The sequence below is a fragment of the Vipera berus genome (genome assembly GCF_964194415.1).
Source record: "Vipera berus genome assembly, chromosome: 9".
Lineage (NCBI taxonomy): Eukaryota > Metazoa > Chordata > Lepidosauria > Squamata > Viperidae > Vipera > Vipera berus.
The window spans coordinates 15,431,761-15,449,493 of NC_138212.1; the positions used below are offsets into that span (position 1 = coordinate 15,431,761).

At 40.0% G+C, this 17,733-nt stretch overlaps 2 protein-coding genes across 2 annotated transcripts in view; one reads left to right on the forward strand and one right to left on the reverse strand.

Annotated features, from left to right (window-relative positions):
* CLIC4 (chloride intracellular channel 4) overlaps positions 1 to 12,422 on the reverse strand; it is a 55,810-nt gene extending 43,388 nt beyond the window's left edge. The window contains exon 1 of the mRNA XM_081335303.1: positions 12,112 to 12,422. Coding sequence (XP_081191429.1) covers positions 12,112 to 12,189 — 78 coding nt within the window. The 5' untranslated portion in view covers positions 12,190 to 12,422. The remainder of the gene's footprint in view (positions 1 to 12,111) is intronic.
* The window catches only part of STPG1 (sperm tail PG-rich repeat containing 1), a 209,719-nt gene that overhangs the window by 57,435 nt on the left and 134,551 nt on the right, over positions 1 to 17,733 (forward strand). The gene's annotated exons all lie outside the window — the stretch shown is intronic.

Consider the following 17,733-nt stretch of genomic DNA (forward strand, 5'->3'; position numbering starts at 1 on the left):
TTCCCCCATCAGGCCAGGCCAGCTTGTACGAATAAATGGGTCTTTAACCCATGCCGGAAGGAGCGGAGATCCGGTGCCATCCGGAGCTCCACCGGCAGTTGGTTCCATAAAGCCGGGGCGCCCACAGAGAAGGCCCTCCCCCTGGGGGCCGCCAGCCGACATTCTCTGACCGGAGGCACCCTGAGGAGGCCCTCTCTGTGGGAGCGCACAGGGCGGAGGGGAGTCGACGCCGGCAGCAGGTGGTCCCCGAGGTATTCCGGACCCAGGCCATGTAAGGACTTAAAAACCATCACCAGAACCTTGAACCTCACCCGGTTGTTAAGTGAATCTGGCTTCCCCCATTGACTTTGCTTGTCAGAAGTTTGCAAAAGGTAAACACATGACCCAAGGATACTGCAATTGTCATATATATGAGTCAGTTGCCAAGCATCAGAAGTCTGATCACTTGACCACGGGGATGCTACAAAGATAACTGTGAAAAATTGTCATAAGTCACTTCTTTCAGTGCCATTGTAACTTTGAACAGTCACTAAATGAACTGTTGTAAGTTGAGGACTCCCTGTATAAGGCATACTGGATAACCCTGGTAAATCGACACACCATCTTATAAGGCAAGGACTCCAAAGCTTTGCATACCGAAGAGACATTTATAATTCAGGCTTGCTTCGGTTTTATTTCGGGCAAACTGTTTTCCTAAAACGCACTACTTTTGTTTTTAAAAACCACAAAGAATGGAACAAATTCTGGATCTTAAAACAGTTAATGGGACCCATTAAAGAATAAAAAGAGGGAAAGTTTGAGAGTCATCCAGCAGCAACAGCAAATGTGACTTCACTCCTGGATTATATTTCTATATTTAGTTTATGCCTAATATGGATTCAACTGCAGGCTACAGCAACTTCCTCTCAGAGGAAAAAAAAAGCTCCTTGCTTTGTTTAGCCAACAATGCAAGGATTAAATAATGGCTTCGGGGAGAAACACTGCACAGCCTTGTAATTAACCTGATTTACTCTTAGGCTAACAAAAGCAAGCTTTGGTAGTGACATTAGATAGTGCCGAATTTTATTAACTTCTCCATGAATGACACTAAAACCATTATTTCCCTATAGCTGTAATTACAGATAATCCCTGACTTAACAGTCCTCACACTTATGACTGTCAAAACATTCCCATGGTCACATGATCAAAATTCAGGCATTCGGCAACCAGCATTTATCTATGTTGCAGTATCTTGAGCTTGAGAGATTGTCGTTTACAACCTTCCAAGCTGGCTGCTGAAAAGCAAAGTCAATGGAGAGAAACTGGATTCATTTAATGACCTTGTGATTCACTTAACAACTGCAATGATTTGCTAGCAACTGAGCAAATTAGGTCGTACAATCAAGCAAGACTCACTTAACACCACCTTATTTTGCAATGGAAATGTTAGTCATTCAATTGTACAATTCAATTGTGGTCAGAAGTCAAGGCCTACCTGCGTTGGAATGATTTAATTTATCACTAACATAACATAATGGGAGGGGGGAGGCCAATACAATATTGTAGCTCCTTCCCAAAATGAAGTTATCAGAGACCATGTTTTTTGCTACACTTCTGGTGCTTAATGTTTTTAGTTTTTAGTATTTTAACTATTATGTTTATGTTATGTTTTTTCTTTCTTCTCTTACAACTGTTTTTCCTTTTTGTGGCAGATCTCTTTTGATAGAGAGATTTGGTGGGACAGAAATGAAATTAGTAAAAGTAATAATTACCATAAAAATATAAGCAAAGGCTGTATTGGTTTTAAACTCATAAATTAAGCACAAAACATAATGTATAAAAAACATTGTTCCACAAAAAAATCTAAAAGAGAAACATAATTTAAGATATAGTGCACAAAGGTAATAATTTTTTATATCTGTTTATTAAAATGGAAAATATTGGTTTTTTTTTAATTGGAATACAGTGTAAAGATGCTAAGCAGATTTGCTTCAACCCAAAGCAATGGGATTTAAAAGGATTTAGATCCTTCAGTTTGGTATCACTGGGACCACTAAATGCTGCATCTGGCAGCAATGTCTGTGTTGTTCATGATCTAGCTAGCACTGTAGCACTAGATAATCACTATTCAACACTATACTAGTGGCATTTGGCTGCAAGTCATATTGGCGTATGTTTGTTTGGCTTAGTGCATTGTATGAAACTAACCATTTGCAATTTATCAAACAAATCATGGTAAACATGGCCAAGTATAATGTAGATATCGTTGTAAGCAGCTTGGACAGAATATATGGGTACTATTTTTTTCCCCATTCAACCGGATTCAATTCTTGAACATATCCCTGCTGTTTTCTTGGCAAGCTTTTGCAAAAGTGGTTTGCTATTGCCTCCTTCCTAGGGCTGAATAATAGAGACTGGTCCATAGTCACCTAACTGTTTTTGTGCCAAACGTGGGACTAGAACTCACGGTCTCCTGGCTCTAGCTTGACGACTTAACCATTACCTCAAACTGGCTCTCTTTTTTGACTACTATAGCTGGGCTAAAATGCTAAATATTGCAGAGCTGCAGAGGGAAACTGCTTTCATATTCCCCAAAAAATGCATTGCTAACAAGTACATTTCTAGGAAGACACCAGTATTTTGGACTTTAATGTCTTCTGTGGAATCCTAAATGTGATTATTTGAAGGGATATCTCTGCATACAGGTGAAGAGTCCAATTTTGAAACCCATCTGCCAAGTAGGAGTTAAAGTAACAGAGATCAAATAATACTTTCTAGTTTTGTCTGGAAAAGCTGTTAAAGTCTTGGTTGAATTTCTGGTCATTTTACATGATTTTGCAATTTAATTATGCCTTGCTTTGTTTTCCAGTATGTTATACAATCATCAAGACACTTAAGGGGCAAATGTTTTGACCAAACTACATAGTACAAACTCTTTCTGTAAAAATAGCACAAACTCTTTCTGTAAAAATATTGTCTCTGTCTTCAAAGCAGTGCAAAAACAATTAGTTACAACAGAATCTGCAGCTAGAGTTACACTACTATAAATAGGAATGCTTAAAGCGGATATAGGAAGAGCACAACAACTCCATTCAACGTTTAAGTTCTTTCAAATGCTTCATGCTACCCTCAGCTCAAATTCAGCAATGTGTTTTCCTTAATATCTGAAACCAGTTTTTTCCATTACTTCATTTAGCCATGTTGCATTTTCATGATGCGAAAGGGGACAAAATGAGGAAATCAAGAATTCAGCTGCATCATTGCAAAACGACAAATATAACACGAGCTGGTAATGGGTCTTCCTAACCTGTGACAACTCCAACATTCATATTTAAGGTGAAGAAATGTGACTACAAATAGTCCTTGACTTACATCCACAACTGAGCCCAAAATTTCAACTGCTAAGCAAGGCACTTGCTAAGTGAGTTTTGCCGCATGTTATGATCTTTCTTGCCACAGTTGTGAAGTAAATCATTGCAGTTGTTAAGTTAGTAACACAGTTATTAAGGGAATCTGGCTTCTGTATTGAGTTTGCTTGTCAGAAAGTCACATGACCCCAGGGACACGGTAACCATCATAAATGTATGCCAGTTGCCAGAATTTTGATCACGTGGGGATGCTACAATGGTCTTAAATGTCAAAAATGGTCATAAGTCATTTTTTTCAGTGCCATTATAACAATGTCAATGATTATGACATTGATGGGGGATGGGTTTGGATTTTATTGTTGTTTTAAATGTATTTTAACCTATTGTTATAACTTGGGCATCTCGTTTAATTCTTTCTTAACTTTTGTATTTTTGTACTTTTATATGTTTGCCCTGTTCACCGCCCTGAGTCCTTTGGGAGAAGGGCGGTATACAAATAAAATTATTATTATTATTATTAATTATTTATTATTATTATTATTATTATTATTATTATTATTATTATTATTATTATTATTATTATTATTATTATTAATAACTCTTCCCAGCACAACCATATCTGTGAAATTTTTGAGAGCCCATTCCAAACATTTTCAGAAGTGCAACATGACTGAACTAAACCATGTTACATGTTACCTCTGAGTAAGGTTGCTCCCTGAAAAGCAGTTACCCCAAAGTCAGAAAATGTTATGCACGCTAGCCTTGAGGTAAGCAAGGGAGGGAGAAATTATTGAAACTGAATTGGAGAGCAAGTTAAGTTCTATATCAGGAACTTGTAACTTTTCCCCCCCAGGGCTGAACTTGACCCCTAAATGGCAAGCTGAGATCTTAAAAAGCCCAAGCAGGATAAAAGATCAATTTTAATGCAAATCAAATCAAGTACAATTGAAGTCAGATATAGCTATTATTCCCCTTGCCTGCAATAGATTCTCTTTCATTCAGACTTGATGGCCTTGAAAGCAGCCTAATTCTAATCAAGAGAGATGCATCTTGACAATCAACTCCAAAGCTAGACAGGGTCCCAAGAAAACATTAAAGCAGAGAATGGGGAATTCTGGGAGTTGAAGTCCACAGGTCTTAAAGTGGCCAAGGTTGGACCGCCATTAAAGCTGAACTGGTATGCTTAAAACTGAACCCCATATGACTTTTCTCTTTCAACTGGTAATTTTCTCAATGACTGAGATTAGGACAAAACATTAGACAATGAGAACATCCTCAAAGCACAGATGTCGCCTCCAGGCACTTTCTTTATGCTGCTTCAACATGTATCAACAACTGTAAGTGTGGATTCGGTTTTATAAAATCAAAGTCAAACAAAGCAGAGGCGCTTGCAGATTCAAAGAGGAAAAACTAAGCGACATCTGAGAATGACTAATAGAGAAACTATAGGTGAACAAAGTGACTTGGCCTCTTTCAGCCACAGTTGAAAAATTATGATCCAGCCCTTAAAAGCCTGGCTTTCTTCTTCCAGAAACCATAGCTACCGTCCCGATATCACTCTGAGGTTCTGCAGATAAATGGTTTAACTGCTTAACATACTAATTTTGCCTCCAAGAGCTACCCTCTAAAAGGTTTAGCTGCTACAATGGTTTTCCTCTGCTTATTTCATTTCAAAGAAGCCTCCGTAAGTTTATGCCATTCTTCTATTTTTCCCTGATAGACAGCCAAGTTCTGCTTTCAACATGGTCCAAATGCTTCCACTGCCACTTTTCATGTATATCCACTAAGAGTTGTTACCTATTCCTTTCCAGCTGCAGTCAAAGCAAGAGCATTATGGTATCTTTGGATGACGACCCTCTGCCAAAACCTATATATAGAGTTAGCACAGAGGTTTAACACAACAGCAATTTACATCCACCTAAAATATGAGAGGCGGAAGCAGGATAAAGATGTTTGAAAGTCACTCAGCAGATCCTGCTGCACAGCAGATACCAAGAAAATCTTTAGGACTCAACAAAGTCACTACAGGAAGTCCTCAACATACAACCACAATGGAGTCCAAAATTTCCATTATTCTATCAGACATGGAGATGACCATGAAGATTTTTTTCAGGGAAATAAGGCAGATTCAAGGACAGGGTATCTGCTGCCCACAGAATCCAAGGCCAATTACCTTAAAACAGTGTTTCTCAACCATGACCACTTTAATGTATGGACTTCAATTTTCAGAATTCTCCAGCCAATATGCTGATTGCAGACTTTTGGGAGCTGAAATGCACAAATCTTAAAGTTGCCACAGTAGAGAAATACCACCTTAAAATCTCCAGCTGTTAGAAAACAGACGAAGAGGACTCATTTTCCCATCCTTGTGAGCTTCTTAGATGCATCTGATTGACCATTTATATGACTTACGTGAAGTTTTGGGCTCAATTGTTGTCGTAAATCAAGGACTATCTGCACTGCAAGATTAGCCAGCCTTTGTTCTTACCTCTTTTTATGGAAGATATAAGGTTGCTATCTTGGAAAACTCATTTGGAGAAAGACTCAGAAAGAACAAGAGTAGTCAGATTCTTTTGACAGGGATGTGTTGTAGGCAACTAAAGGCAATCTGCCATATTTATTGCAATAAAGAAATTTGAGACAGGCTTCTTAACTCACAGTTTACTTTCATCCTCCCAAATCAACTAACTCCAGTAACTGCCTCTCTTCCATCCTTAAGTCCCAAAGCAAAGTAAGCATCAAGTTGCTAACATCGAATGTTATTGCTTGACAGTAAGGTCATTTTTCTAGCAATAAGGCAAACAGTTGTTTTACCAGCAAGCATAAGAAGCTCAGACCACCACCTTTCTTAACTGCGACATGTCCAAACTATCATTTAGTTTGTCAAATTACTATTGCAGCACATTTAATAAGTCTCTTCTTCTACAGCAGCTGCTTATATATACTGAATTTATTTCCAAACAGCCTACAAATTATTGAGTTATTTGCAACTGTGTACGTTAAGGTATCAAATCCTATCTAAATAATTTCCCGTTGGTCTAATTAGCCATTAGACAGTGAGTAGTATGCCATTGTCCCCCCAAAAAAGTTGGCAAGTCTTTATTTTTCCCGAGCTCACAGAAGGGGAGGGAGAATCATGCCCATAATTACATATAATGGTACCGACCCATCACAATTAACCCTCTTTTCAAATTAGCCATTGTTCATTCACAATATTTGAGTGCCTTGGACACAGATCAAAATTGAACGAATCTTATAAATCTTTGCAATCCTATTCTTAAGCTCAGTTTTTCTTCATTTTGTCTATGGAGATTCTCAGTCATCCAGGTCCTGGATGAGCTTTTTCAAGAGGCAACAGGACTTTATTTTTCCTTGAAGATGTTTCACTTCTCATCCAAGAAGCTTCTTCAGTTCTGACTCAATGGTGAAGAATGGAAGGATGTCATCTGGTCATTAGCACTCTCTCTGAGAATTGTTTTCTTCATTTTGTACCAAAATACAAATCAAAGATAAGTGACACAGCATGACACTGGCAACTACAAATGGGCTTAACTCTTAGGGCCAGAAAAAAAAAGTAGGCTGTGGATTTAATTAAATACAAACCCGCATAGAATCACTTTTCTGAAGCAGAATACAGCTCGTTCCTTAGTTTTTAAAAAAAATAATCCCAAAAAACGGACACACAGCAAGCTTTTTTTTAAAATGTATGGTCTCACACTTTAGCTCTATTTGTATTGTGTGGAGTAACACCATTTACCAGGGTTATTTTGAAATGCCAAACGCATTGGCTTGTGACCAGTTTTCAAGAAGTGGGCAGCACAAGACAGTTTCAATTCTTTTGCATATCAGCTTTTATAGTTTCAGAATAGCACTTACAGTCAGCCGTTTCTACACTTTATAAGCAGCAGTACCATAATATGCTTCTCTGTTCATGGCGTCTCCCAGAAAAGGCCAAGAATTATCCAGGCAACAAAGATTTGGAGAAGACAATTTACAGCAGAACTAATACTACAGTAGTACCCAGTTTCTATCTGCAAAAGGCATATTTTAACTGATCTATGTAAAGGAATAGCATCGGCAAAGCCATGTTCTTCTTATATCCAAAAATCAGTCAATGATAGCAATAGACTTATACATCACTTCTTAGTGCTTTATGGCCCCAGTTTACAGAGTCAGCGTTACTGAGTCCAAACTATCTGGGCGTTCATTTTACCAGCCTTGGAGGAATGGGAGGTTGAGTCAACCTTGAGTCGGTCAGGATCAAACTCCTGGCAGGGGGCAGAGCTAGCCTGCAATACTGCATTCTAACTTGATTGTCATATCCTGCACACAAAATATGAAGAAGCCTACAGTTTGTAAATTGTATCTTCATCTTACAAAGGAAAAGACCAAACACAGGACAACATAATAACAAATGTCCTTCATAGTTCAAAACCAAACGTAAATGGATACATATTAGCGTCTAAGGCTTCTCACGCAAACCTTTTCTTCTCTTTAATATGTTAAAACTTCGTAAGATATTCTAAAATGTTAAAACTTAGCAATTTTATATAACAATACATATATTTTTATCAAACATAACGTGATGAATTTCAGGGTGCCAATACATCTAAGAGATAGCCCCCCGCCATTTAAAGAATCAGGCCTCCTGAACAACATATCCCCCCATAACGCCAATACAAACAATATTTTACATACACAGTGCACATTAAGGATAATGAATATCATGCTAATTATGCCATATGAGTTATATCCCAATCTTCATGAGACTGATAGACTGTTATTAGCATTTCTACAGTACTAGATACAGGAAATGAGCTTCCTTTATTAACTATTTATACTGAACTTGTTAGTGAATGAGATATTAGCTGATTCTGCTTGATCAGCATTACGACAGCAAATATTTGCATTGAAGTTTAACTTAGACAGTAGGAAGACCAACATGCTTGATGGCAGGCACAGATATAAGTTACTCATTACCACAGACCATCAGGAAAAGTACAAGCAAGTTATATTTTATCTCTGCATCAAGGTTTGCTTTGAAAATATCCTCTAGCAGGAATAATAATAATAATAATAATAATAATAATAATAATAATAATAATAATAATAATAATAATAATAATAATAATAATAATAATAATAATAATAATTTTATTTGTATACCGCCCTTCTCCCGAGGGACTCAGGGCAGTGAACAGGGCAAACATATAAAATACAAAGGTACAAAAGTTAAAAAGAATTAAACACAATGCCCAAACTAAAACAATAAATAGATATATTAAAAACAACAATAAAATCCCAACCCATCCCCCATCAGGCCAGGCCGGCTTGTTCGAATAAGTGAGTCTTCAGATCGCGTCGGAAGACCATGAATAGACCATAGCTCAGCATATTTTTATTTCATGGGAATTAGTAAAGTTGCAATGATTGCACTTAACACTTAAATTTCCATCTTTTCTTTCTTTTCTTTTCTTTTTTTTTTTTTTTTGCAAATGTCAATTTGTAAAAAATCACTTTGTGAGGAGACGTGTTCTGTGGGCAGGGTAATCTCACTTTAATTTTGAGAGCACATCGCTTCACCCCTTTAACAATATAGCCTACTTGTTTTTTGAACACTGATAGCCTAGGTATCAAAACAGAAATCAATTCCCCCCCCCCCAAATTACCCTTTCCCCAGTCTCGGTAATAAGTTATGTTATGGTTGAAGGATGCACATTAATAAAGGGAAACTATTTTTCCCTATGCAATCTTCCTTTCAGTTAAATATAATAATCATTTTCCTCAAAGACTCAAAATCAAAGTCTCTACACAAAGTAGCCCAGGTTAGGTGACATAACTTCAGATAAACCAACATCTTACAAACATTATAATGTTAACTTCTTCATAACATTTTCTTCAGCATTTAGAAATGACCACCTAAGACAGGCTTGTTCAACCCATGGTCTATGGGCTGCACGCGACTCTGGACAGTTAATAATACAGCTGCAAAAGATGGTAAACTTTTAACATTATGTGATTTATATCCATTAACTATATATATTTATATGCGGCCCAGGCAAACCAAAAGGTTGGACATCCATGACCTAAGATAAATAACATGCAACCACTTGTTTATGGTCCCTAAACAAATGATTTTAAGTCAAGGACTACCTGTCTTTATAGACCATTTGAAGTTCCATCCAGCAATGGAACTTTTGGGCTCAGCTGTGATACTCAACAGTCACTCCCCTGCTTGAAAGGAGAAATCTTTAATATATGCAACTCACATCAGCAAAAAGTTTCATAATAACCGGTAAAGCAAGCGATGAGAACAGGGATACACCACATGCAGGACATAAATATACACATACATTTAATAAAATATGGCATACAGATTTGTTTCTATTATGGCTCCTTATAATTCCCCAAAGCCCATTTTTTTTGCAGAAGTGGAACTCAAGCCAAGTCTTCTGATACTACTTCCAGGAGCAAGTAATGAGTAATGGACTATTCATAGACTGCATGAAGTAATGACTTCTGGAGAACATGACTTCATGCAGACTCCATCAGTTCCCCACCCTTTATTTCCAGCTCAAGATTTCGGCTCTCAACTGAGCCTGCGTCATACCAGAGCGAGGGGCTGGAATGGGTGTATCCATGTGCTACGGCAAATTATGGGTGCATGGAAAAATGCAAAGAGGAAGATTTTACTAACACAGCACTAGAGAACAGAGCTTGTTCCTGAAGGCGAGGCCATGCTGAACTTATATAAAAACCAAAGAATGGTTATGATCAAACAAGGCAAAGGTTATGGCAATAAAAAATATGATTCCCCAAACAGCTGTGGTATATACCCCTTGATGTAACTTCTGCTTTACTAAGGACTAGAAACATAAATGCTCGATAAAAAAATATTTCAGGTAAAAAAATAGAACTTATATGTCACAAAAAATCATGCTAATATTAATCAGCACTTTATATATGTATATACGCTCCAAAATTGGAGATGAGGGGAGGAAATAAAATAGGAAGTGTTTGAGCTAAATCTCAAGTGAATCAAAATACCTCATAGAAATAGACTCCTAATGAATATATCATTGGGAAGAATATATAATTGGAAAAGCAACTATAAATCTATCATGGGTAGGCAAGATCTATAGATGCTGAAGGGAAGAAAAATTCTCTCAACTCCAATAACTTTCCATTTTGCAGAACAAGGAATACTGCCTAATCTAACCTCTCATCACCTTTGCCTTTTTCTAAGCTCCAAATGCTCTACCCCCTTTATCAAACCTGCCATGGAAGTCTCGTAGGATCCAAAACCACTACTAAGAATGCTCCTGAACTAATACCACTGTGTAAGTAAGATTAGGCATATTGACTAGCGAAATAAAAAGTCAAAGTTACAAACTGCATAAACTTAGACGCATTTCCATTTGACAGTACACATACTGCATTAGTCAGTTCAATCACAGCTGTAAGAATTATTGTTCAAACCTCCAGGAAACCTCAGGGATATCAAAAGGCCAGGCTAACTTTTAGATCAAGGGTATCCAATCTTAGCAATTTTAAGATCCGGACCAAGAGGAGACGTGATAGCAGTGTTCCAATATTTGAAGGGCTGCCACAAAGAAGAGGGGGGGTTCAATCTGTTTTCCGAATCACCGGAAGGCAAGAAGACAGATGGAAACTAATCAAAGAGAGATCTAACCTAGAACTAAGGAGAAATTTCCTGACAGCGGGAACAATCAATCAGTGGAACAGCTTGGCTTCTGAAGTTGTGGGTGCTCCATCACTGGAGGCTTTTAAGGAGACCAGACAGCCATCTGTCTAAAATGGTATGAGGGCTCCTGCATGAGCAGGGGGTTGGACTAGAAGACCTTCGAGGTCCCTTCCAACTCTGGAATTCAGCACGGCTGGCTGGGGAATTCTGGGAGCTGGCATCCACGAGATCGGACACCACTATTCTACACAGTTTCTTCTTCATCCCAACCAGAAAGCCCCACCCAGAAGGGAAAAGGTCCAGAAGGAAATCAACAAGGGTGTTCCAGAGTCTTCCGGCTCCTGGGATGAAGAATGCTGCTCTGGCCTCCCTCTTCTCCTCCTTCTAATGCCCTTCTCGGAAGAAGACTCAAATGCTCGGAAGAAGACTCAAATGCTCGCTCACCCACCCACCCAAGCCCCCCCCCCCCAGGATTTCCAGCCCTGCTTGCGCTGTTGCTTCCCTTTTAAGAGCGAGTCTGGCTTTTCATTCATTATCTGGCTTGTTTATGTTTTATTTTCAGCCGTCCAGGCTCACGTTTGTGAGATGAGCGGGGGATATGAATAGGATGCATAAATAACTGATGGATCAATGCATTCAAGTACCTTAGCAGTTTGGGAGGGGGGGCTTTCAAGGAAGCCCACCTGAACCGCTCTCTGGGCTCCTCCGGGGCAAGAAGAAAGCCCAGAGCCGGAGGAGGGAAGCGGGCGGCGGGACCCTTTCCTAACCCCCCCCTCCCAAGTCTTAAGGGCGCCCCCACTTTTTGCGAGCCCTTCGCAGGAAGCTCCGAGCTGCGCCTGCCGGACTCGATCGGGCAGACGGGCAAGCCCGACCAGGAGGGCGACCTGGGGCGGGAAGGAGGGCCGGAGGGTGGGGCCATCCATCCCACCCACCCACCCACCGCCCGGGCGTAGGACTACAACGCCCACCCGCCACCGCGGGGAGAGTCAGCAGGGCGACCCCCCCCAGGCGGGAAAGAGGAACAAGCCGATGCCCTCAATGAGGAGGAGCCTCTTTTACCTTGACGAAGAGTTCTATCAGGGGCTCCTTGCCGCTGCCCACCTCCGTCATGCCGTTGACCGGCACCGAGAGCGCCATGCCGACCACCCGCACAGGAACGCCGCCCCTCACCAGCCTCGGCTCGGCTCCCTCACTCGAGATGACGGGCGGAGGGGAGGGGGAAACCAGAGGAACGCGCTCGCTCGCTCGCTCGCTCGCTCTCCCGCCCTCCCGCACCTCACCGGCCCCGCAAGCGCGACTGATGGGACGCTTGCCAGACGCCGACTATTTATACGAAAGGGGCGTGGCCCTAAGAAGGGGCGGGACTCGGAGGAAATGTCGAGAATTTAAAAAAAAAAAATTGGAAAGCTGCAGCCCAAAGCGGAGCCCACCGCGGAGGGGAGGGATTTAAGCGGGGGACGAGGGCGGTTCGACACTACCAACCAGCCGGGCGCCGCTGAGAGGAAAGGAAGCTCGCGCGCTCAACGCAAGGGGGACGCAGCCTGAAACGGGCGTGGTTTGAGGCTGGGAGGGCGGGGCTATATAGACTCCCGCCTCTTTTGCTTTTCTTAATTAATGAGATGTGAGGGAGCGGAGGAGCGGTGGCTCTGATTGGCTGAACCGAAGACGCGGCTCGGGTTTGGGTGGCTGAGTGATACGGAGGACGAGAAAGGGCGAGTACTGTTAAGTTCTGAGCAAGAGGCTAGTCCCTGCCGAGTTTCATACTTGGATTATGAAATACTTGATTACATTTTCAATTTTGAATACTTGATTAGATTTTCAATTTTCAGTTTTACAAAGGTGCCTTAAATTCAGTCTCGGGTATTTTAAAAGTATCCAACGAAAGAAATCATAATGCACTGCAAACTATAATAAGTGCATCAGTCGAGAACGACTTATTTTTTGGTGAATTTTGACGAAATTATCAGATTCAGATTTTGAGAAATATAGAATATACTACTTAATGATCTAGGAATAAAGTTACTCTGTATTTGGAGGTTAATGTTGGACCTTCAAAACAGAGATTGGGCTGAAGTGCACATTTGTGCACTCCCTGCTGACAGATCAATCTATGGACATGTTTACTAAAGTTGCTGAATTCTACGCAGTCACGACTGGATTTCCAAAACTCTTAGGCTGTCTGGGTAATCCTGGGAATTGAAATCAATACATTTCATTGAAATGTATGAAATTGATAATTGCCAAGTTTGAGAAACACTGGCTTAGTGGATAAATGATTGCCACTAACTTCATCTCCATAATGTGCTAACTTCTCATTTTGTTTATGGCTGCATATTGTGTTAGTGTTCTCCTTTAGGCAAAAGGAACAGCGCTAGAACATAGTAGGGCTTATTCCTTAGTAAACCTACTCCTAAAAGCCAAAATCTGGTAGCACCATTTCCGACTAACACAGTTTTTAAAAAGGAGTTAGTTTTCACAAGTTGCAGTTCAATTCATTAAATGTGAAGTTTCATCACAAAGCTTGTACTTTTTCCTAAAATGTGTTAGGTGGAAAAGAATTCCAGATTCTTTGCCATTATAGACTAATGCCATTTACCTCCTACAAAGTAAACATACAGAACTGTGAAACTTGCTGAAATGGTTACATGAGATGCTAGATTAGGGAAAGAACAATAAATATTTTTATAACAGACTAGAAACACTTTCTGGACTATGGGCAAAAATGAATTGGTGATTTCAGGGTTTGCTGATTAAAAGGATTATTTATAAAGAACGGAACCATAGTATGTAATTTGGGAGGGCAGAAACTGTTAATCATGTTTGTAATTGTTGCAAAGATCAAAAGTCACTTCTTTAAATATTTCTTTCCTCCATTTGACACTTTTTCTCTTTTCATATCTTTCTCTTTGCTACTTTGTAAACATTTCAGTAGTTTTTAATCATGTATGAATTTTTTCTCTGTGTGTGTATATATACATACATACAGTGCTTTTTTTGTAAAAGAAAAAGGTGCCGGAACTTACACATGTCATACAACCCGCCTTGCCTACCCTACAAGGTTCCATCCCCAAAAGGTGCCGGAACTCCGTTCTGAGCGTTCTATGAGAAAAAAAGCCCTGCATACATACACACACACACACACACACACACAAGGGACTGTTCCCAAGTACTTCCAAATAAGCTTACAATTGGTAACATTTTGAGCTTATCAAAAAAGTTGGACCTCATCCAGACAGTAGCCACATCATAATCACTCAGCAGTCCACCACTAATCTATTTTTTTCTCTCTGCAAGGTACTGACTCCTGATTGCTATTTCTAGCCAAATACATCAGCAACTTCCAATTCCCGAGACACTGATTCCTGACTAACTAAATCAGACATGTCCAGCCTGTGACTCACTGGTTGCATGTAGCCCTGGACAACTAATAATGCAGCTCCACAGTTACAATAAAATTATTATAAAGGAAGGTGGTTGTTTATGTACATTAACTTTATTACATTTTTCATACGTGGCCCAAGACAATTCTTCTTCACTCAGTGCAGCCCAGGCAGACCAAAATCTTGGACACCCATGAACTAAATAATAAAATTAATTTAAATTTTAAATTAATTTAAATAAAATTAATTTTATTAATTTTGTCAAATTAATTTTAATTTTTATTAAATTAATCCTGTAAATAAAAATAAATAAAATTGATATTAGTCAATAATAATAATAATATAGTTGGAAGGGATCTTGGAGGTCATCTAGTTCAACCCCCTGCTCAGGCAGGAGACCCTATACTATTTTCAGACAAATGGCTGTCCAGTCTCTTCTTAAAAATGTCCATTGTTGGAGCATTCACAGCTTCATACAGTGGTCAAATTAATTACAAGGGTCAAATTAATTAATTTTATTAATACAATTAATAAATTCATGTATATGTGTGGAAATGTGATTTTAGGCTGAAGTGTAGAGCCCAGATTAAAAGGGATCAATGTTGTGTTCTGTTCTGTATTGGTTCAACCACACCCAGAATTATTGCATCCTTTTAAGCGGGACATTAACAAACTGGAGACATGTCAAAATTTTAAAAGGCACGGATGGAAAAACTGACTACACTGTATATTTAGCCTGAGAAGAGAAGACTGTGGGGAGACATGTTTTTAAGTAGCTGAAGGCTTGTCATGTGCAAGACAAGGCAGAATGGTTCATTGTTCCTGTGAACAGGACAAGAAACAATAGGGCTAAATTATAAAGAAATAGATTTCCTCAGAATATCAAGAAAAGTGTAGGGATTCCTCAGCATTGTTTTAACTTAGACATTCTAACACAGGGGTCTTCAGACTCTGCCCTTTTTTGACTTGTGGACTTCAACTCCCAGAATTCCTCAGCCAAGTCATAAAAGGGCCCACTTTGAAGACCCTTGCTCTAACAGAAAGAACTGTTGGGAAAGACACTGTAATCACTAATCAGTGTTTCTCAACCTTGACAACTTTAAGATGGGTGGACCAACTCCCAGAATTACCCAGCCAGTATGCAAAAGGAATTGAAGGCCATGCTGCCTGAGGAATTCTGGGAGTTGAACTCCATCCATTTTAAAGTTGCCCAGGTTGAGAAACCTCTGCTGGAGGATTTCAATGATATACAGTAGGCTTATACTGTTCTGCAATTTTACGATTTTCCATGGAGCTTCAGAGAGATGCAATTGTCAGCTCAGCAACCGTTGGTGCCCAAAGCTAGTGTAAAGACACAAAGAAGGCATTGTCTCACCTCTTCCTTGTCTGAGGCGAACTCTAGCATCGTAGCTCACTAAGGCGATCTGAACTCATAGAAGTATTGAGGGAGGCTTCCAAAAGCAAACCCAATGCTGTTCTTTAAAATATTGCTAGGAAATCTTTGCATTAAAACTGCACTTGACAAATAAGGATGGTTCCTATTAAGAGTTGTCCCATTATAATAAACATCTTGCTGGACCCTGAGTGTTGCAAAAATAGCTCTACATATAAAGCTCCTATGGAGTAGGAACAAAGCCCGTTTTTATATTTCAACCCAGTAAAAGTATTGTGTAGACTGCCCCATGTTGCCCTTTGTGATAAATTGACAATAACTACTTCTCTTTTTTTAAAGTATGCACATGCATTGGTGTGATGAAAATCCATCACTTAATGAGAAAGCAAATGATTTTGTTAAGTAAAACAAGCTAATTTTTTTCACCTAGAATAGCAGAAATGCTTGAAATGGCTGTGAGCAGCTTCTTGGGGCCAAACATTTGGAGTACCTTGGAAGAATCAAATGTACGCATGGCTGTATAGGTAGTCCTCAACTTACAACCTTGCATTTAGTGACTGTTTGAAGTTACAACTGCACAGAAAAAAGTAACTTGCAATTGCTCTTCGTACTTACGACTGTAGTGTCCCCATGGTCACATGATAAAAGTTTGGGTACTTGGCAACCAGCATGTATGTATGACAGTTGCAGTGTCCCAGGATCATGTGACTTCCCTTTACCACCTTCCCAGTCAGCTTCTGACAAGCAGCCACTGGGGGAAGCCGGATTCAGGGCCAGGTAATTCACTTAACAACTGCAGTGATTTGTTATCAATTGTGCCAAAAAGGGTAACAGAATTGGGTGCAACTCACTTAACCACTGCCTTGCTTAGCAACAGAAATTCTGGGTCCCAGTTGTGGTCATAAGTCAAGGGCTTATATATGCCAATGTAACTTTTCCAGCTAAACTTCTGTCTGTCTGTATTCAATGATCCTCTTTCAATCGTGAATGGACCAGTGTTCCACTGAAACGTTCTTATGAGAGTGCCAAACATGTAGTGTGTGAGCGAAGGGTCAGCTGGCCTGAGGTCAGCCCACGACAGATGCTTTCCAGGGCCACTTGGACGCCTCCTCCCTCGGAACGGTCACTGAGCTGCCATTTCCAGCTGCAGTTTTCCCTGCCAAGCCTCCGTGACTGAGCGCACAATACCAGAATTCAAAAACTGACCACCCAAAAATACAGATGATATCTAGGGCAAGCTTGGCATATTTTTTCCTCCAGGGTCTGCATTGCGATGGTCATGATCTGGATTAAACGTTGCTTGTGTGCTAATTTACTTTTTCCTGGTCCCTGCCGGCTTCCCTCTTTTCTTTTTTTCTCAGGGGGCTAAAATTTATGCTTTCCCCTTCCTTTTTCATTTCATTCTTTTCATTTGCTTTCCCCTGATTGGATCGTCTCTTGCTTCTCAGGTTCCACGAATCAGGGCTTAGCTTCTCTCTGTGCATCATGTGCAAGCCATTTATGTTTCCCATTTCACAACATGCATCTGTGCTTCTGTATTTATGTGTATACACCCACACAGAGGCAGTCCTTGACTTACAACCATTCGCTCAGCAATTGCTGTTACAGCACTGAAAAAAGCGACTTACAACTGATCTTTGCACTTACCACCACTGCATCCCCAGTCATGTGATCAAAATTCAAGCACTTGGCAATCCAGTCATGTATTTGCAAAGGTTTTGACATACCAGAGTCATGTGACTGCCATTTGCAACCTTCCCCAATTTCCAACAAGCAGTCAATGGCAGAAGCCGGATTTGTCACATGATCCAGTTAACAACTGCAGTGATTCGTTCAATGTCCCTGGCAATAAAGGTCATAAAATCAGGCACAGCTCACTTAACAAATACTTTGCTTAGCAGTGGAAAT